At 60.7% G+C, this 20,596-nt stretch overlaps 1 protein-coding gene across 8 annotated transcripts in view; it reads right to left on the bottom strand.

Annotated features, from left to right (window-relative positions):
- NBEAL2 (neurobeachin like 2) overlaps positions 1-20,596 on the bottom strand; it is a 34,598-nt gene that overhangs the window by 9,259 nt on the left and 4,743 nt on the right. Inside the window, exons 2-39 of one of the 8 annotated variants that reach the window (XM_049861678.1) lie at positions 16,390-16,478; positions 16,185-16,313; positions 15,998-16,079; positions 15,781-15,905; positions 15,496-15,578; positions 13,722-13,807; positions 13,338-13,620; positions 13,069-13,175; positions 12,427-12,507; positions 10,941-11,024; positions 10,418-10,516; positions 9,324-9,925; positions 9,117-9,249; positions 8,904-9,023; positions 8,365-8,686; positions 8,063-8,145; positions 7,881-7,973; positions 7,511-7,685; positions 7,238-7,371; positions 6,660-6,819; positions 6,360-6,462; positions 6,037-6,190; positions 5,769-5,927; positions 5,421-5,580; positions 5,161-5,246; positions 4,471-4,986; positions 3,652-3,830; positions 3,398-3,557; positions 2,975-3,112; positions 2,504-2,860; positions 2,267-2,416; positions 1,977-2,134; positions 1,674-1,798; positions 1,452-1,587; positions 807-967; positions 593-726; positions 386-493; positions 182-277 (exon numbers count right to left, since the gene is read on the bottom strand). In XM_049861678.1, the coding sequence (XP_049717635.1) occupies positions 182-277; positions 386-493; positions 593-726; positions 807-967; positions 1,452-1,587; positions 1,674-1,798; positions 1,977-2,134; positions 2,267-2,416; positions 2,504-2,860; positions 2,975-3,112; positions 3,398-3,557; positions 3,652-3,830; positions 4,471-4,986; positions 5,161-5,246; positions 5,421-5,580; positions 5,769-5,927; positions 6,037-6,190; positions 6,360-6,462; positions 6,660-6,819; positions 7,238-7,371; positions 7,511-7,685; positions 7,881-7,973; positions 8,063-8,145; positions 8,365-8,686; positions 8,904-9,023; positions 9,117-9,249; positions 9,324-9,925; positions 10,418-10,516; positions 10,941-11,024; positions 12,427-12,507; positions 13,069-13,175; positions 13,338-13,620; positions 13,722-13,807; positions 15,496-15,578; positions 15,781-15,905; positions 15,998-16,079; positions 16,185-16,313; positions 16,390-16,478 (6,150 nt within the window). The other 7 variants (XM_049861676.1, XM_049861675.1, XM_049861679.1 and 4 more) reach the window with 7 other exon arrangements.

The following is a 20,596-nucleotide window of genomic DNA, read 5'->3' as shown; positions in this document are numbered from 1 at the left end:
GGAAAAAAGGGCAGGGAGGGTCTGGGGGGCCAGGGAACAGAGGCCAAGTCTCAATCAGCACTGCACACCCAATCCAGGACCAAGCTCATGCCATGGCCCACTGGCAGGTACCTACACCTGGGTGAACCAAGGGCTGACAGACCACAGAAACAGGGTGGAGGTATGTGGATGGGGCCCTCACCACAGGGTACTGAGACAGGTCATTGTAGGTCCGCCCCGCAATGGTGTTGAGTTGCATCAAGTATTCGAAGTTGGATATCTCACGCTGCACCCATTTCTGGGGGGCAGGGGCAGGCAAGAGGTGAGCCAGTTGGGCTGTCCAGCATTCCCCCTCCTCAGGGTCCTGAACTCACAGCCCCCTACCACCTAACACCTAGGCTGTCACCTGGGTAAGGCCTGAGGCACGCAGCATCTCCTGTGGTGAGCGGCTGCCTAGGTAGCCTTGGGTGGGGGGCCGTAGACGCAGGAGGCATGAGTACACTTGATTCCGTACCTGGGTGTGGGGTAGGGTGGGATGGGGCAGGGTTGGGGCTGAGCTGCAGTTGGGCAGGCTCAGGGACTGGTAAGGGGATGAGGCTGGGGTCCCACCCACCTTGCGAGGGAAGTTGAGGAAGTAATTGGCCTGATCGATGAAGAAGAGTTCAAGTGCCGAGCGGCGCAGGTTGAAACGCCGCAAGTGTACCTCCCGTAGCTGGGCCAGCGGGCGCCGGAAGTCATGACCGATACCTACGGAGACGAGTGGTGGGTTTGGGAGTCACTTGTCCCAGAACCCTGCCATCCTCCCATCTCGCTTTACCAGGCCGCACCCTCCTCAGTTTCCACACGCTCAGAGCTGCCATCGTAGAAGTACACATGCTGTGTGGTCACCTCCAGCAGCCCTGGGACCACAGCCACCACCGTGACCAGCTGGCACTCGGCTGACAGCACCAGCTTCTCTCGCTGCTCATCCAGTTCCGCGGCCTCCATCCTAGGGACCAGCACCCACTTCATGCTCTGGGCTATGGGACCCCCACCCAGCACACCCAAGAGCTATACTCCCTGAGCATCAACCAGGCATGAGGTGTACATACTCATGCCTCTAGGAGGAGCTGCCCAGCACCCACTGCCTGAGGTCCCACCCTCCCTCCCCCCAACCTCTGAACATCTTGCCCTTCCTGTACTTCCCCAGCCCAGCCCCTGCCCATTCCCAGTCCAGTCTGTTTCTCAGTCCTCTTTTAGGTGCCTGGCCAAAGAGCAACCATCAACGCTGCTGGGAGACTCTCCCAAACTCCACTGCCTAATTTTGGTCAGTTCCTTCAGGACGCTGAGTCTGGCAGTAGGACAAACAGACTTGGGGAGTCCATCCCACAGCAGGCACCACGCACTGGAGCAGAGATCTGAACTGCAAACCCCTTGTCCACCCCCCGTCAGACCTCTCCAGCGACTGTAGGCCAGCTCCCAGCCCCACTCACGCCGTCTCCAGCGCAGCCATCTCATCCTCGCCTAGCTGGTCTTCCTGCAGTTCCTCAGGTGGGGTGTTGACTTTGGCCTCCTTGGTCACTGCCAGAGGCAGCGAGGCCTCCTCAGTGAGTGTCAGGGGGGCTTCCCCTGCAGTGGGAGAAAGGGTGCTCAGCCAGAATTCAGCAGGAGGGGCATACGAGGTTGGGTGGAACCAGCTCAGCACAGGCCCTCACCCAGGTTGTCACGAAGGGCACTGGCTTCCAGGTGAGGATCAAAGTGGTGGTTGGGAACCAGCTTCAGACGCATGCGGGAGTATGTCTCGGCGCTGGACAGCTTCCAGCGGGGGATGGGAGGGTCCCTGTGGGTATGTCCCCAGTGGCGGTCAAGGGAGGGTAGAGGACTGCAGACTCTTCGTCTCTCCTGGCCCTCAGTGACCCACCCAGGCCCCACTGCAGTTGCAGGCTGGCTCTCCAGGTTCCATCCCTACCTACGAAGCCCCGCCCCTTGACCCTTGCTCTGCCCCAAGACCGGCCCACCTCAGCGCCCAGGCCCCACAGGGGCTGGAGAGCTGGCGCCACAGCGCCCCCCAGTGAAGCAGGGCGGTGGAGTGCTGGGCTGCCTGTTGCTTTATGGCAGCTGCGTAGCGCAGCCCCTCCAGGCGGATGCGCCTCTGTGCGGGTTCCAGCACCAGCTCCTGAGGGATGGGAGGGAGAGGAGTGGGTCAGTCTTGCTGGCCACTGCCTGTCCTGCCCCCATTTCTCCACTGTCCAGTCAGCCACCTCTGCCGGGCACATGTGTGGAGCAGGCCCCACCCTGGGCCGCACACCTGGAAGGCCTGGCAGCTGTGGGTGCGCTCGCGCTGGCGCCGCTGCCCGCTGCTCATGAGTGTGTCATAGCAGGCATTCCAGAAGCCCGACATGAGGTCGTGGCTCTTAGCGTATGTGTCCATTTCGAACTGCGACATGGTGGGCTGCACCTGGAGGATTGGGCAGGGAGAAGAGACGGGTGTTCAAGGTGGACCCCCGCCTCCCATTTCCCTTCCCCTGCCCTCACCTCTGGGCACCTGCTTGTCGATGAAGAGACGCCATTCAGGTGTGGCACAAAAGGCCTGGAAGTCCTCAAAGAAGGTGGGGCTGCCATTGGTGGGTGGCAGGGAGGGGAGCCCCCACTGCAGCCCCAGTGGCCCGTAGGCACGGTCCAGCAGCGTGCGCACCAGCGGCACCAGCCATGAGCAGCGCTCTGAAGCTGCAGCGGCTGAATTTGGGGGCCCAGCATCCCTGGTGGCTGTCTCAGAGGAGGAGTTCAGTGCCCTGGCCAGTGCCGCCTCCAGCTTGGAGAGCACGTAGCAGGCCTCCTCACGGCGCACCAGCACTGTGGTCTGCAACAGGGCGTGCAGCTTCACGTAGGCCTGGGCATGCAGCTGTGGGAAAAAGGGGGGTGTAGAGGCATCCCCACCTCTCTTGGAGCTCCTGACACCCATCACCCCCTCCTTGTCTCTTCCATTCTTCCTCCCCTTCCCCAACAGCACGCTCACCTGAGGGTCCTCCAGTAGGATGTAGCCAAGCACCAGGCGCAGGCCGATCTGTGCCATTTCCCGGAGATCTCCTGTGCCGTTGGTCAGGTGTGGCCAGGCCCCCAGGCGATCAAGCAAGGTGCACACACCTTCCAAAAGCTGCCAACATGACATATTCCCAGCAAATGTTACCAGGCAAGGCCAGAAGCCCATGCGGAGAGAGTCAAGAGTAGGTTTGGGCTGGGGAACAGGTAGGGCAAGGAGAGTTTGCACACATAGCAAGTTCATGCTCACAGAGCTGTGTCCACAAGCATTTATTTCAGCCCAGTGCTCTGACACTGGGGCACCCATGTCTGCATGAGTGTACTCATCCACCGCCCCACCCCAAGGCTGCAGATGTTCCACGGGTGCTCATGTGGGTAACACCGCTCTGAGCCGCCCCACCTTCTCACTCCACAGCTCCTGGTTTCCATGGCCCTCAGCACACAGGAAGTCCTGCAGCAGGCGCAGCAGCCAAAGTGCCTGCTGAGTGAGGCTGGCCAGGACTCCCATCGAGGCCTCCTTGATGTCGGTCAGAGCTGACTCTAGCATCATCTCCAGGAGGCTGTGGGTGGGTAAGGGATGCAGGTGTCTACCTGACTGACTTCCTTGCCCCCAGGCTTCTCTAGGCTCCTTGCCCTCCCAAGCTGCCCTCTCACCTGCGCTTAATGCAGTCAGGTGGGCGCACGAGCGTGGCTGAGGCCCCCAGCTGGGTGAGCACCGAGAAGACCTGGCCCCGCTCCCGCCAGGCAGCCTCATCACTGCCTTCCACACCCCGCCACGTCACTGAGAACAGCACGTTGGTTAGCAGGTTGCACAACTCCTCCTCAGAGGTTTGCTGTGGGCACAGGTCAGGGGGTGTGGGCTCTGGGCTGGGGAGGGAAGGACTCAGGCAAACCCCTACACTATCCCCGCTCAGCACCCCTTGCCCACTCCCTAGTAGGGACAGCAGGAGGCAAAGCGTTCAGCGCTGAGGGCCTGGGAGAACCGTCTAGGGGCCTCAGCCACTGTCTGAATTGATGGGAGAATCCTAGGGTCTCAGTGGACTCCCAGGGGAAGATGAGGCAGTTCACAAAATTATCCTGCAGTCTTCATCCTATGAACTGTCTCAGAATTCTCTAGAAGAACCCCATAGAATGAGCAAAGACCTTCCCCCAAGCCCAAGAGCCCAAGCCAGGACCCTTGCTGTGCTTCCCTAGGCTCTGCATGGTCTCTGCCCCACAGGTTGTCTTGGGGGCCCTTGGCAAGCCTGGCTGACACCCATACTGGTTTGGCATGACCGTCCTGTTCCGGGACCCCACTTGGGAATACACTGCGGGTGAGAATGACAAGGGGCAGCACTGTGCTCAAGTGGCAGCTCCAGAGCTGGTGTTGAACTGGGTCACAGCTTTGGAAAGGCTATACTGCCAGCCCTGTATTCCACAGTTCCTCCCCTGGGTGGTATATAGCACCCTGCAGCAGGGGTGGTGCCGCCTCACCTGAGGGTTGCTGGTGTTTGAGGTGTCATCCCCACTAACAGTGGGCTCCAGGAGGCTGCCATCCTCTAGCACATTGGAGAGGCTGGAACTGTGACGGCCGGGGGCAGCAGGGAAGGGCCGGGGCCCATCCAGTGGGGAGGGTGTGCCAGGCTGGCTAGCTGGGGTTAGAGTCCCATTGCTGCTGCTGCCACCGACAGTGTTGCCAGAGCCCACACTGGCCCGTTCCAGGCCCAGGTCAAAGTGCGTGCAGAATGGGGAGAGAGCCTGATAAAAGGCATCCGGGTCAGGGTAGGGGGCCTCTGAGGGCAGGAAAACGTCAGACGGCTCTGCAGGTGACTCATTGGGTGGCTTGTGCAGGGCTGGCTCGGGGGAGGTGGGTGGCTCTGGTGGAAAAGGTGGGGGAGCACCAGCCATGGTGGCCTCCAGGACATACAGCCGGGTCAGCACGTCCTGCCAGCCAGCCTGGCGGGCCAGAAGCCGCACTATGTCTGGCTGTTCGTAGATGAGGTGGAAGAGCTGCCGGGTCAGAGCACAGCAGGGAGGAACTCATTCGATGCCTGCCTTTAGACCCTTATCCTGGGGTCTTTGCAGGGGAGGCCTCTAGAGACCCCCCCAACACAGGCAGACGAAGTGAAGTCCTGAGAGTAGAAGCTTCCCACCACCCCCCGAGCTTTCACCTCCCACACTCACCTGGCGACAAATGTTCAGGCGGACACTGAGGTCAGCCTGGAGGGAAAGCTGCACCACAGCCATCAGATCTGAGAGGTTCAGGCAATCTGGGAGGACAGCAGAGGGAGCCTGAGGGACTGACCTCAGTGGGGGTGCTTAGCTCCCCTGCTGGCTCAGCCCTGGCCCCTCGACTGCCACCTTCCCTATCCCCACCTGCCCTGTTTCCTGCATGGATGTCAGCCCCTCACCCAGCCTGCCTCTTGGCCCTGACCAGATTGTACCTGCCCCCAGGAACAGTTTGTAGAGGCCCTGGCAGAGCTGCGGAGAAACGGTGCCCTCGGGCAGGCAGGCAACGAGGCCCTGGAGGCCACACTCCCGCAGTCGGAGCCGCTGGCGGCTCCGCTCGGGTAAGCGCTCGTTCTGCTGCAGTCTGCGCAGGATCTGTGTGGGTGTTACGGGGGGGTATCCTTACTGTAGGAGGGGAAGTCACCACACAGGCGTGCGGCTCCAAGAGGGGCCTGAGAAGGCAGCTTCATCCACTGGCCCCAGGCCTGCAGTGCTCCCCGCCCAGAGCCCAGGCAGCAGCCACGGCGAATGGGATGCCAGCGGTGGGGGTGGGCAGGGTGTACCTTGCAGACTCGGTCGGGCAGCAGGGGCAATGACTTTGGCCGCACCAGCAGTGCCAGCAGCACCTCGAGGTTCCCAGGCTCCAGCAGGAAGGCAGCCAGCGGCTCCTGTGCCAGTGAACCCTGCAGCAGCGCCAGTAACAGGTCCAGTGTGCTCACCACCTGGGGATGCAAAGTCTCACTCTAGGCTGGGCCCCAACACATGGTCCACACGCCAGCCCTCACCCTCACTCTCACTCTCACCCTCACCCTCTCCCAACCTTCAGCCTACCAGGCCATCATCACCCACGGCAGCCAGAAAGCTCAGCACGACCTGCATGTCATCAGCGGAGAAGCTCCGCACCAGGAACTCCCGAGCCAGGCCCAGGAGTGAGGTCTGCACCGTGTGCAGGTCGTCAGCCACAAGGGGGCGCTCCCGCTGTGGGCTGGGCCGGTCCCAGCAGGCACACCCACCCAGGTCCAGCACAGCAGAAGGAGCACAGGGGAGAGAACAGGGAGAGTGGGCAGGTGAGTTGAGGAGGAGAAGCGCCCTGTCCCCAAGGTCAGAGGCTACTATGTCAGCTCCCCACGGCCCTCCTGCCCAACCAGCCTCACCTGTAATGGGTGCGCAGGGCGTCGAGGATGAACTGGACCCCGTACTTCCTCCGCAGCTTTTGTCTGTGCTCACGGACTATGCTGGACATGTACTGGATGTGGCCTGAGTGGGCATCAGCAGGGGACTCAGGCCCACAGTCTGAGCTGGGTTCCCTCAGGCCCCCCAGGACAGGGCCATGCCCCTGTCAGACCTCCCAAGGCTGGGCCATGTTTCCTCCGAGGCCCAGGGCAAGGTTCTAACTTCTCAGAACCCCCACCACCCCTCCTGTAACCATCCCCCACCCATGTGCCCTCACCCACCAAGGCGCACAGCGAAGTCACTGAGGGTCCAGAGGTGAAAGTTAAAGAGCAGATGCTGGTAGAGCAGGTACAGGAGGGACCCACAGCCCTCGGCCGCCACCTGCTCCATCAGCAGCTGGGTGGACATGAGCACGTTCATGTCCATGGCCCAGCTTGGGACCTGGGTGAGAGATGGAGCGGGGTGAGATGTTAGCGCCTCACCTGCATGCCATCTAGGTCTCCCAGCTTCCACCCTTCCCTGCACAAGCAGACAGGCAAACACATGACCTCGGCTGCCCTGTTCCAAACCCTTGGTGGGTCCCTGCTGCCTCCCAAGTGCAAGCTCCTCAGCCTGCTGTGTTGGTCCTCTGCCCTGACCTGGCTGGACTTTTTCTGTGCCATTCCCTCTGCTGGGAATGCCCTCTCCCCAGACCCTCTCAGGCAAGCCCTGTCTCGCCTTTCAAGGCCCTGCTCGAACACTCCCTCTACTGGGAACTTCATCCTGACAGACAAGGCATCAGGTTCACCCTGCTTGGTCACCCACCCAGTCCCCTTGGTCAGGCAGGGCAGCCCCCGTCACCTGTCCCACCAGGCCCCACCTTGCGCAGGAGGGCCCCAATGATGGCAGGCCCCTGGCACTGCACCAGGCTCTCTTGGTTCACGGTGTGGCCCTGCAGGAAGTTGCGCAGCATCAGCAGGAAGGCAGCCACTGCGTTCCTCTCCATCCGCTCCTCTGCCAGCCACCAGGACGGGGACAGGTGTTTGTCAAGGGCCTAATGGTGGCCTCAGAGACCTCAAGCACACCAGTCCTCCCCTCCCTGCCATCATGCTGAGACTGCCCCCTTCCCAGTCTAGGTGCCCAGGATACTTACCTGAGGACCTGCCCAGTGGGAGAAGCAGGCCCTGGGTGCTGTGGCCAGAGGTCAGCTCGGGCCCCACGAGGTCATGTGTTTCAGCTGGGCCTGCCTCAGCCTCTTGAGGCTGCGCAGCCACTCGCTCCAGCAAGGGCAGCAGGGCACCCATGCCCCCCACGCAGTTTACCACGTCCTGGGGGCAGGGGGCAGTAGTGAGAGGGCAGCGCCCAGCCAGGCTCCTGTTGCACTCCACTTGGGCCCTGCTCCACCCCTCAGACCCTTCAGCCTGGGAACCCAGATCCAGGGAGCCCTCCCAGGACACAGCCCCACTTCCCCGCCTGCCCCGTACACACATGTGCCTCTTGTACACACATGCACACACAGGCACCTTTACATCCCAGGTCTCCACCCTGTGGCCTGTCAGGCGACCATCCAGCCCATGGCCAGGGGACAGGTCCAGGCAGATGTTGTTTTTGCAGGCCTAGGGGCAAGGGGGGTGAGCAGATCAGCAGGGGCAAGTGGAGGAGGGGGCAGGCAGATGGGGTACGGGAGTCGCCCCCACCCCCATACCTCAGGTGAGTAATGGAGGAGCAGTTTGGTGGCAAGCTCGTGTAGTTCACCCTCGGGCTTGAAGGGTGCCATCTCATTCGGCCCTGGGGGTGGGCAGGGGCTTCAGACCTGGCTGGGCCTCTGGCCAAACCCCATCCAGAACCTGTCTCTTCTTTGTCTGACCAGAGGACAGACCTCTAGAGATGCCTTCCCCTCCCTGGTACCCTAGTGCCTGGTCTGGGCACCTTACAAGTCCCAACCACCTGGGTCTTGCGGACAATGGATTAGGGGCTGGGGCAGGCAGGGTGGAAGGTGCTGCATACCCAGGGTGCACAGGACCCGCAGGGGCGCTGCCTGCAGGGCTTCATGGAAGATGGCCACAGCCCCCAGCTCGCCCTCTAGGGACGTGGGGCTTCCCCACCGAGTGTCCTGTGTGCCTGCCAGGGTGGAGCTGATGCTGCCCTCCTGCAGGGGGGCCACCAGCCCGGACCCCCAGCCCAGCCCTGTGGAAGCCGGGACTGACTGGGAACGGGTGAGTGAGGGGTGAGCGTGGGCCAAGGCAGCAGGGACTGGTGGCTCAGGCAGCCCCGTGGTGGTGGTCGTGGTGCGGTGTCCAGCAGAACCGATACAGCAGGAGGAGAAGGGCTGCAGAGCCGGGAGCAGGGAAGTGGTTAGGGCACAGCAAAGCCTGGGGCTCCACCTGCATCTAGTCCCTCTCAGGGACCCCACAGCTACACAGACCTTGGACCGTGAAGTCTGAGTTCTGCGGGGGAGGACACACAGGGACTCTAGGCCCCACCCTGCCCACTCTGCTCCAAGTCTCCCTACCAACCCCCAGGCTCCCAAACCCTGCCTGACACACCTCACTGAGGGAGGGGCAGCGAAGGGGTGCTGTCTTGACCAGATGGCCATCTTTGTAGACATGGACTAGGTTCTGGCTGAAGGGCCGGCGCCCAGGCATGTGGACGATGGCCACACAGTGCTAGAACAGAGGCCATGCCATCAGGCTGTGGGGTGGGGCTCAGCACCCGCCCCCCCATGCCTCCTGCACCTCATGAGCAGGAGAGGGGCTCACCCAGGCTGAGTCGGCGAAAGACACCTCGGGCAGGCTCATGGTCAAGTACTCCTTCCGGGTGCACACGGCTACCACCAGCGTCCCAGCCGCCGTGAAGAAGGCCTCAAACCCTGAGCCGCTGCTGGTGAAAAAGCTGGGGGCAGGCCATGCCAGTTACGCCTGCTCGCTCTCCTATTCCCATGTCCCTGGGTCCTGGCTATCACCCACCTGTATAGCTGCTTTCGCTGAAGTGGCCGGGTGGTGACCGGGGCAGGCACTGCAGCTGCAGGGTGCAGACAAAGCCAGGCGTGGAAGGTGAAGCCAGGTCCAGGCCAGCGCTGCACAGGGGGCACCATGATGCCAGCCATGCTGGGTGTGAGGTCAAAGTAACGTAGGGCGCGGGCGGGACCCTGGTGCCGGGCCATGCCTGACAATGCACGGATGATGGCACCCGCGTGCCGGGCATTCTCAGCCTCAGCTCCTCCTGGCCCGGAGTTCAGCCCCGGTGGGGGCCGTAGCAGACGACGCAGCTCCAAGGGCCTCAGTGACACACTGCCCAGTGCTTGCAGCAGTGCCAGCAGCTGCTCCTGGCAACGGGCCCCCAGGGTGCGCCCCGTATTGAGAGTCTCCAGCAGGCAGCCCACCAGGCCAGCCTGCACACAGGTGGCACGGCTGGCAGGGCAGCTGTCGCAGAGCCACCAGAGGTGCTGTGCTAGGAAGAACCGCAGCTCTGCCGTAGGCAGTGACGGCAGCCACCGCATCAGCACCAGCACCGGCTGCTCGTTGCGGATTGGTGGCGGTGGGCATGTGCTGTGGTCACCCTCCACAGCCTGTGGATGGAGAGACTGTGACAGTCCCTGGCCAACTGTGGCACAGGACAGGCCACCCTGCCAACAGTGGGACTTCCCGCCTCGGTTTACTTGTCTACAGCAGGAGAAAGCAACAAGCATCACCCCATCCCGCCCCACTCACAGGTGGTACTTCAGCCTCAGGAAAGAGGGGCACACGGATGACCATCACTAGCCACAGTCCCTCAGCACTGTTGACTTCCCCTGCCTCGAGCCTCGGCTTAATCCCAACTGCATGTCCCCAGGATGATCCTGGAGCTTGTAAAGATGCAGCGGCTTCCAGGACCCCATGCAGCCCAGAGTCCTCACCCCAGTGAGGCTGACACGTGTGGCTGGGCCACGGGTCACACTGTGTACTGGCCACAGTCAGCATGGCCCTTGCAGGTGGACAGCTCACCTTCTGTGGGGGCCCTGGCACCTACCGAAACCAGACTGGCTGCCCTGGGGGCCCTCACCCCCCATCCCCGCCCTCACCATGTTGAGCAGCTCTTGCAGCAGCCGATGGGTGGGGGCGCCGTGGCTCTGCAGAATCTCCTGCAGCTGAGGGTAACCGATACGCTCCTTAAACACCTCCTGTGCACGATTGCGGGGGCCACAGTAAGTGTCAGGTGGGTATCACTGTCTGCAGGCCCTATGGCAAACTCACACCACGTGAAACCCCTGGAGAGGGTCTCCTCGTCTTTCAGGGACCCCTTGCCTGGCTCTGCCTCTGTGTCTCAGTGCTAGTGGGGGCCACCTCAGAAGACTGCAGACAGAGGTCAGCCCATGAGTATCCTTGCCTCAACCTAGCCCTGACCCAGGCTACCCAACTCCCATGACTGACCGGTGAGCATGCCTGCTCAGTGAGCTGAGCTGCCCCCTGGAGGGTAGTAGGACGGTCACTTGCTCTGCTTCAGGGAGCAGGGTTCATAGCCCAGGACCAGGTCAGTTCTGGGAACATGAGGTCAGCTTCACTTCCACCCTCACCCCTACCACAACCAAACTGCTGTACGGTCACCTTGGCCGAGGGGGAGCCGCTCATGATGCAAGTCAGCACCCGGACGACATGGACTGCAATGGCATCTGTGTCCTGGTCTAGGACCTTGGGGTAGAAAGGGGCAGTTAGGAAAGGCCAGGTTGTGACAGCTGGCAGTTCCCTTCAGGAAAAGGGGTACATAGCCAGGAATGCAGGCCCCAGGCAGACAGCTGAGCTAGGGGACCTGGAGGTGCAGGAGTGGATCAGCAACCCTGTCTGGGCACCAGGCCCTCTACTCCTCACCCCAGCTGCTATGACCCTCATCCTGGGCCAGAGGCCCTTTGGACAGCTCCACAAGGCCCACTCTAACAAAAAGGCCAGAGAAGAAACCAAGGCTGGGGAAGGCAGATGGACAGAGAACACTCTCACTGCAGCTCCCTCCACCCCATCATTTCCTGGTGGGCTTATGGGCCCCAGTCCCCACTCATCCCCCCAAGCCACATATACACGTGCAGTGCAGGCAGGCCAGCGAGTGCCCCGTCACCCGTGATGATTGACAGGGGTCAGGGGATTTAGAGACAGCCAATCACAGGATGTTAGAACCAGAAGAACCTTCGAAACCTTTGAGTCTACCCTGCCCCATGCCCCATAGATCCAGGCGGGCACACTGAAGCTCACCCCGGCTGAGCCTGGCAGCAGGGCAGGCTGCTCACTGCCCCACTGTGAAGGATCAGGGGTCACGAGGGCTTGGGGAGTCTGTCAGCAGATGCTGGGCCATGCTTTAGCCCCATGGAGACTTTGGTTCCAGTTTGGCCCAACTCCCCAAGTGACCTCAGGTAAACTTCTTCCTCCCTCCAGGCCTCAGTTTCCTCATCCATAAGAGCAAAGCGGTGTTGCCCCTGCCCTGCCTTCTTTGAACACGACAGAAAAGACATGCAGGGTCTCAGAAAATGGTCAAGCGCAGGGGACACGTGGTGCTTTCCTGGAGACAAGACCAGGGCAAGGGCTCTGGAGGTCAGGGCCCAGGAGTTGAGCCACCACAGAGAGATGGTGCCCCATGGGGGACCCCCACACTGTCGTCCTGCAGCCTCCTACAGCCCCATGCAAGGTGAGGAGGGAGCACATCTGAGAGGACGGGGACTCCCAGTGACCTACTTAAGGTGCAAGGAGCCACAGAAAGACCCCCTTCTCTGTGGAAGACTGCACCCCAATTCCTGAGTATTCGGGATTCAGTTTTCCCACCTGAGAAAAGCTGGCTGGAAGTTTCGAAGGTTCCTGCTAGTCTGGCGCAGCCAAACCCCAGCTCCCAATACGAGCATCAGGCAGGGCACAGGCCACCTCGTGCCCTTGGGGACTTGGAAGGAGGGTGAGAGAGCATGAGGCACCCACCCCCATTGCTAGGCCACACCAGGCCGTACCCACGTCTGCTCACCCCCTGCTGTAGTGCAAGGAAGGCTCAGCAAGGAGCCGCAGGGGGTGGGTGCCCCAGGGAGGTGGGTGCCTGAGCTGGCCAGCCCCTGGGTGGTACCTTCTGGACATCGGGTTCGGTCAGTAACCGGGTAGCCAGGTCACTGTCCCCCTCAGGGGGCACCTGGGCCTGCACATACAGCTGTCGGGGGGCACAGGGTAGAGGGGATAGAGGAGAGAGAAGAGGAGGGAGATAGGGGAGGGGTGGGGTTAGAGCAGGATGGGGCAGCCGCCAGGGCTGTGCCCCAGATGGAAGTGTGAGCCCTGAGTCCCAGGCCAGGTGCCCCTCCAGGCACTAGGGAAGAGTAGGGGAGCTGAGCCACCCACGCCCTGCTCAAATGGGTGGAGTCAGGGGGCAGATGAGTGGGCAGGAGTGGGCAATGCATCCATAAGCAACTGGGGCCTCCTCCTGGCCCTGTACTTAGGCCTGGGAAAGGGAAACAAGGGCAGGGCAGCTCCTATCCTTCCACACCACCCCGTCCCATAGGGTGCAGAGCCGTCCTGAGCCCCAGGCCCAGCTCCTACAGAAGCATTAGAGGACAAGCCCTCATCTACGCCCCAGCCCTCCCACTGAACTATAGATAATCTCACCAGTCACAAAGCCCCAGCTGGGGCCAGCTCATGCACACTCAGCTGGGTACCCAGGTGTGCTTCCCCAGGCTCTGGCTCCATGCCCTCCACCCCCAGCATGGGTCCCACCTACCTTGCTGTTCTGGACGAGGCGAGTGAGGTGTTCAAAGCAGTTGTTGCTGAGGAAGGTGGCTTGCAGTACTGGCCGGTCCTTGCATGCCAGCATCATGGGGATGGCATCTATGGAGAGGGCAAGGGTCAGGTCCTGCCCAATCCCTCTCCCTGCACCTCCAGGCAGCTCTAAACCTTTTTTCCCAGGCTGCCTAGTCCAGCCTTTCCATCTTTGCTTGGGCCTTCTTCTCCCAGTGCCCCCACCTCAAAAGCCCAGAAGCTCATACCCACCAAGCATGCTGACCCGCAGACTGACAAGTGTCTCTTCAGGCCCTGGGCTCGGACTAGTCGGCCAGTCGGCATTAAGGATGTGGAAGTAGCCCTCGAGCAGGGCACGGAGCTCTGGCCCACGGGGAGGTGCGCGGCTGGTGTGCAGGACATGTACTGCACCCACCAGTGCCTCCAGCACCAGGGGCACTAGGCGGGGGTCCTGGGCAGGCTCACCGCCCCAGCCCCGCACCACACTCAGCAGGCCTTGCACAGAGCCAGTGCTCACAGCCATCTGCCCATTCTCCTGCAAGTGTGAGCAGAGAAGGGCAGTGGGCACAGGGCTCACCCAGCTAAGAGAACCTGAGGCACCTGCCCTCCACCCCACAGGCTCATATCCCAACCTACCTCCCCTCCTGCAAGGACAGCACCAAAGAGGTGAACAAGACGCAGCAGCAGAATGGGAGGCAGGCGATCCGCATCCTGCAGGCTTTCTGGGTCGGGGGAGGGCAGGGCAGGGAAGGACAATGTCACCAAGGTGGCTGGGGTGTGGACTCAGGGGATTGCATAGGAAGTGGGTGCCCTGAGTGGGGGGGCAAGACAAGTAATAGGGATGGGAGACCTAGTCTGAGGGGGGAGGCCTGGTTCTGCCCTGGGAAGTCTCTGAGGGGCCATTCATGGTCCCACCATGTAGGGGTCTAAGGAGTCACGGTGCCATGCCGGCAAGTCTGAGGGGGACATGGCCCTTTTCTGGGGGGCTTCAGGGGAATGTGGTCTTGCCTTGAGGGCCTAGCCAGCTCCCCAGATCCTTAAGCCCCAGAGTGGGAGGGGGGCCCAAGGTGAGACATCCTGTGCTTCCCTAAGGTGGCCCAGAGTTAGTTTTTCAGATGTAAATCTGCTCCCTCTGCCCCTGTGACAGTTGGACCCGCCCCCTCTTTCCCCCCCTGCTCTGGGAACCCTGCTGTGTCTACTATGCAGATGGCCTCCCTCCCCCTCCTGCACCCCTGCTGGGGACTTCTAGGGGCTTTCACAGATTCATATGTGGGAGGGCCACCTGGCCTGGCTCCAGCAAAGCTGGACAGGAGGTCAGGCCACAGACTGAAACCCGGAGAACAGAAGGGACCAGCCCTGGGTCACATGGGGGTTGTTGGGGGAATCAGGAGCAGGGGTGGCTCAATTCACGTGGGATGGGGGGCTGCCTCCTTGGGAACAAGGCTTTTGAGATAAGGCCTGTGAAAGGAGAAGGAAGTGTTTGGGCAAAGACCCTGCAGTGGGATAGCTTGTTACTTTCTAGGAATGAGAGGAGAGGATGGGAGCATGGCTGGGGTGCAGAGAGTAAGTGGCACTAGAAAGGAAGGCTGTGGAGAGGAGAAGGATTTGATCCTGAGGGTGATGAGCCACCAACAAGGGATTTAAAGTGGGAGTAAGAAAATCTAGTTTGTTTTTGGAAAAGTACCCAGGCAGTGGGGAGAATGGAGGCCAGGAGCTAAAGGTGGGGGTAGGACTTGAGGTGGGCTCAGGGTGGGATGTTGTTCAGACAGGGGCAGGCACGACTGTGGGAAAGTAGTGGTCCATTGGGATATGAGGTGTCTCGGTGTCTCTGTGCCACCCCATGGCACTACTGAGTGTTTGGAGTGGGGACGACAGTTCCAGGAGGGGAGATGCCTCCAGAGACCTAGGAGAAGAGGGTCACCACAGAGAATGGGTGGTCAGAGATGTCCTGGGGTGGGCTCCTCAGAGATCAAGTGGGAGTGAGGGGGCAGGAGGTGGAGACATCAAGTATAGACATTGTCCTGAAGAAGGGTGAAGACTGGGTGGAGGCAACAAGGGCAGAGGGAGTTTTAAGATGGTTCAGATGAAGGTGGGGCACAAGTAGCTGAAAGGATCCGGATAGGAGGAAAAGGGGATAAGAAATTGAGGCTGCCCAAGAAGGGTGGGGAGGGTACCATCTCCCATGTGATGGGAGGTCCTCATACCAAACGAGGAAAGAATTATCCATTTTGCCTAAGCATGCCCTTAACCTCCTTCTGCTCTTGAACATGGCCTCAGGGAGCTTGCTCAAATCCCTGTGGCTCTCCCAGCCCCGTGTGGAGCCACCAATGCTCCGGGTCAGGTCCTGCAAGTGTGGGATTGGGGAACTGCAGGAAGGGGCCCAGGTCTGGGGCCAGGGGCGGGGCCTGACCTCGGAAGAAGGCACTGAATTCGTTGGGCAGAACAGCAGGAGGGAACTTGTATTTGCCCTTCTCCTTGGAGCTGATGACTTCCCTGCGGAGTGGGAATGGGCAGGGATGGGGTGAGGCCAGGCACTGATGACCCACTAGCCTAGGCTCACCCCTTCTCTGTCCTCCTCCCCTTACAGGCTGGCACACAGGCCCACCCCACCTCCACACCTTTGCCCTCACCCCTCTGGCACAGCCAGGTTCCCCCCACCCTCCTCCCTGTCCCCTGCCAGTGGTCTGGGTCTCACCCGCTATGCTGGCGTCGCCAGGTCTGGTAGGGGTCAAAGAGGCCCTCACAGAGGAGCAGAGCATGCAGGGCCACGCTCTCCAGACAAGGCCCATGGTCCTCCCGCCGTGGTGCTGATCCCTTCAACTGTGGTCAGTTGTGGGAAAGAGGGTGGAGGGGCAGTTAGCCCGGCCGTGGCTACCACCTGCCCTCCCTACCCCAAGGTGGTGCCCTCTCACCTCGGCCACCAACCCAGTCAGCAGCGCCAGCACCTTGGGCACCAGCACCTGGCCCCAGCCTGCTTCTACATTTTCTAGGTTCCTGGGAGAGTGATGGTGGGAGAGGTCACAGTGCCGGGCCAACCCCCCATTCCCTCTGGGCGGTTCCACACGCCCTCCCCTGCCCCAGTGAACGCCAGGGGCCCACCTGCAGAGGATGATAAAGAGCTTGAGCAGCAGCAGGGTCTGCTCCAGGTCCCCCTGGTCCAGCTGCTCGGCCAGCACGTGCAGTGCGTCCAAGGGCAGTAGTGGTACCTCAGCACCTGCCTCCTCTGGCCTGCAGAGAGCAGGGTCACTGGGGCATGAACCCCCCAACCCCCCTGCTCCTGCCCTCTGTGCAGCTCCAGCCTCACCTGCGCGGCTCCAGCGAGGACAGTGAGATGCTCTTCTCGAAGGCACCCACAAAGGCCTTCAGCCACTGCTGCAGGTAGCCTAGGTCCTTCTGCAGGGAAAGGAGTTAGGACAACAGCAGTGAGGGGCAGAAGGGGTGCACATGACACAGCAGAGAGTGAATGGAGGGGGGCACAGGGGACAGCTAGGGATTGGGGTATGGGGTGGGAGACAGGGGAAGTGAGGAGTGGGTAGGGAGGAGGGAGGAGAGGACAGGAACTTGGAAGGTCAGCATCAGGGGATTTTGGGACATAATGACCACTCCTTCCAGGCCCCCTATCTCTCCTCCCAGCCTCCATGCCCACCTCCCTAACCCTTGGGGATCCAGGCAGGCCTGACATGGGCAGGGAGGTGCCCGAGTGTGCACCGGCCTGGGGTGTGGCTGTGGCTTACAAGGGTGCTGGAGCTGAATTAGTTCTCCCACACACCAGCCACTCCCCACACAAAGCCCTGGGCTTGGCCCTCGCCTGCACCTTTTCCCTGTTCAGCAGCGGCAGCCTCCAGGAAACCTTCCTTGACTGCGCATCCCAGCACGCATGTGCACCACTGGACAGGCAGACCCATGCACACGTACACCCCTCCATGCACACATATACACCTACAGGCCTGGCATCCCGGCAGAGCGTCCTGCCTCACCCCAGGAACCTCCGCCCACCCTCGCGGGTTACCTGGACCCCAGGCCCCAAAGCTGGTTCCATGGGCAAGAGGGACAGCGGCTGAGCCCGAGTCTGGGCACCGCCAGGGAAACTTTGGTGCAAACGGGAAACGTCCCCTCCCGCCGTCCCCTCCCGCCCCGGGCCCAAGCAGGAAGCGCAGAGTCATGGTGGGGGAGGGGGGCCGCTTCCTCCCGGCAGACCGCAGGGATGTGGGGGGGCTACTGAGGCACCCAGGGCTCAGCAAGGGAGGCTGCTGGAGGCGGCACCGGGGGTGTGGCCTGGACTTGGAGGGGCGGGGCTAGGGCATGGAAAGGCGGGGCTTGCAGACCCACCACCAATCATGCAAGCTAGAGGGCAGGGCCTGGAGGCCAGGGGTGGGGGCCTATCTAAGGACGGGTTCTGACCCCTGCTGCCATACATAGTGCTCTTCATTCAGGCACCTGCCACTCTCCAACCTGGGGCCCTGTCCATCTGTCTCTTTGCTCAGGGATGCACACACAGCTGAGTAAGTCTTAGCTTGGCCCTCATCAGCCCAAACATCTAAGTCCTTCCCAGGGTATGGGGTGGGTCATGGCCTGGACATGAAAAAAAAAAAAGACATGAACTCCTCCTTTATTCCCTCCAGACACCTTGCTGGCGCCATCTGGAGCCCCCACCCGAGGGCAACTTTCTTTGCCAGGGCCAGAGAAGTTGGGCAGGGTGTAGGCTGGAGAAAGGTGAAGGAGCAAGAAACACACCACAGTCAGCACCCAGCAGGTGTGAGGCTCTTCCACAGGTGCCAGGAACTCATACCCAAGGGTCTCCAGAACCAGGGCTTTGGTCTGGTTTGAACCCTTGCTGAGAACTTTGCATTTCTAACAGGTTCCCTGCTGAGAATTTGCAATTCCATCCCAGGTATGCTGAATCAGAATCTACATTTTAACAGGGTCCTTGAATGATTCTTATGTATAACTTCCTGGGAATTTGTTAGAAATGCAAATCCTCAGCAGGAATTTGAACCAGAATGAGCCAGTTCGAAGCCCTGTCCACAACTACCTTTGGCTGAATAGCTAATTTTTGCCTCCTGTGGGTTCAGACCACAGGGCCAGGTCTGAATGGGCCCCAGGGGAGGGGGTGAACTCCAGCAGACTTGAGCCAGGTCCATGAGAAACCTGGGCAGAGCAGTCCTCTTCCCCATGGTTGGGTTCCTTCCGTGTGCATTTTGGCACAGATCTGAGGCCCAGGAAACCCAGAGAGGAGCTGAGACCACCAATGTGCCAGTCTACACCACTGGGATGCCTGTCACCTTTGTTGACCTCTCCACCCTCTGCTGCTACGAGCCTTCCTGCTCACTTGTGCGCACCTCACCTCCCCACCAACCAGCAAGGAAACCAAAATGCTCAGACCCTGAAAGGCCAGAGCTGGCCAGAACTCCTGGACCATTTCTTCTGAACCCCTCCCATTAGAGGGGAGAAGTTGAGGCCACAGAGGGGATGGCTCATCCACTACCACAGCTTCAGCTACACTTTTGAGGCTACTGAAAACCAGGCATTTGTTTTAGGCCAGGACCACCACTTATGGCTGCTGACCAGCTAGTCCAAGCTGACCATGCGACCCGACCCCTGCCTCAGTGACCCAACAGACCCCTGTCTACCTTCAAGTATTTCCCAACTCCATCCTCCTCTCGTCTACACCAAAACCATTCCCACTCAAGTCACAATCATATCTCACCCATAATCACCCATAATACAGGTTATTTTTGCCTGCTGGATAAAGGCCCAGGTGCTGATTGTGGCATTTGAGGCCCCAAGTCTAACCAGTGCCTGCTTTTCCAGCCTCTTCACCCATTCCCTCTCTGATTTAGGTCCTCCCGTCCAGGCCTCTGCCCACCCCATCCCCAGTGCCTTCTGTGGCTTGGGCTTTCAGTACTCGAGCAAGAACCTCCCACCCTACACTCCTTGTGGCATGCCGTTTGGTCCAGCCCTCCTAGACCTGGGCGGGTCCCTTAGGCTCTGCACACTCCCACTTTCCTTCCCTAGAGCCACACCCCCAGCCAGTCCAGTCCTACAAACTTCCAGCAGGTTTGAGTTGGGCTGGGTTCAAGAGTGGGGCAATCAAGGCCGCTGTCCTGAGCTCTGGAGGAGGCCTGAGGGGTCTGTAAAGCACAGCACTGGGGGGTGGGGGAGATGAGGGTAGCTGGCTGTCCCATCTCCGTGGGTCTCACCTCTCTTCCCTTGGAGGCCTCAGCCCAGCTCTGACCTGGATGTGGTGGCTTGAGGCCGCAGTGTTGAGGCGTATAAGAGCCCCTGCAGGAGCAGGGGGCCTCAAGCATGATGAAAGTGCTGTGTGCAGAGTCCAGAGCAGGAAAGGGGTGGCTGTGGTGCTCAGGCTCCCTGTGCCACTCCTGCTGGCTCCTCCCTCCCTTGCCATTGGCAGGGCTGGCCCAGCCTTCACCCCAACCTGACTAGGCCGGGTCCCAACCCCACGCCATCATCCCTGAGGGCAGGTCAGGAGCAGCCATACATGCTGTGCCCTCCTCAGGGCCCTTGGAGTGCTGTCCAGTGGCAGTGGAGATGACTATGGGAAGTGGGGTTGGCTTGTTGATGTCCCTGAGAGGAAGGGTCTCATGGTCATCCCTGTAGGGATCCCACATCCATACCCAACCAGCCCTGAGGGCACTCAGAAAGCACTGGGGGGAGGAGGGGCGGGGCTTCTAAGGGCAGGCTAGGCCTGAACAATCCCTGGCATGGAAGTGCCACTTCCCCAAAATTCTGAGGTAACCCAGAAAAACTGAGGACAGGTGGCTGTGGTGGGGGTGTGGGGAGCTGTTTCCCAGGGAGACAAGGGCCCACAGGCCATTTTTTACTGAGCTGCAACCACCTATGACCAAGCCCCTGACACCATGCTGTCCCCAGACCCTGCTTATCCTACCCCAAGCCTGACGTCAGCCCTGGACTGCCCTGTGCCTCACCTCAAGGCCCAAGCCTTGCCTCAAACCCCCCACCCCACCCCATCACCATCTCACCCACAGCTCTCAATGGGGCAACATATGAAAAGTCCTTAAATAGCACCTAGCACACAGTGGGTGTCTAGGAGACAAGTCCCCATCACTGCCCACCACCCAGTCACCTACCCTACCATAAGCTCCCATCTGTAGAGCAAGTTCACAGCCTTCCCCAGTATCTGAAGCCCTTCATGGGTGGCCACCACCTCATCTCCAACCTTGGCATCCTGCCAAACCCATTGGCCACCCCAGCCCAAGGGCACTACTCATTGCCTCCCCATGGCCCCCCAAGCCTGCATCTGCTTTGTTTTCCATGTTTGCTCTGCCTAAATACTCCCATCAAGGACCAGCACCTTTCCCAACACCCACCCCTGTCTGGCACCCAGGGGCCCTTAGTGGTTGAGGGTTATCAGTGGTTCTGGAGTCCAGTCCTGGTTCTAACACTTGAGAGCTTCCTTCCGCCTCAGCTGCCTCTTTAAAACTATTTCTTTTGCTTAATGGGTAAAAGTTGAGCTACATTCACCTAGCATT

Source organism: Elephas maximus, chromosome 20 (genome assembly GCF_024166365.1).
Source record: "Elephas maximus indicus isolate mEleMax1 chromosome 20, mEleMax1 primary haplotype, whole genome shotgun sequence".
NCBI lineage: Eukaryota > Metazoa > Chordata > Mammalia > Proboscidea > Elephantidae > Elephas > Elephas maximus.
Note: the sequence above shows the minus strand (reverse complement) of the source record. Positions and strands in the feature narration are given on the sequence as shown.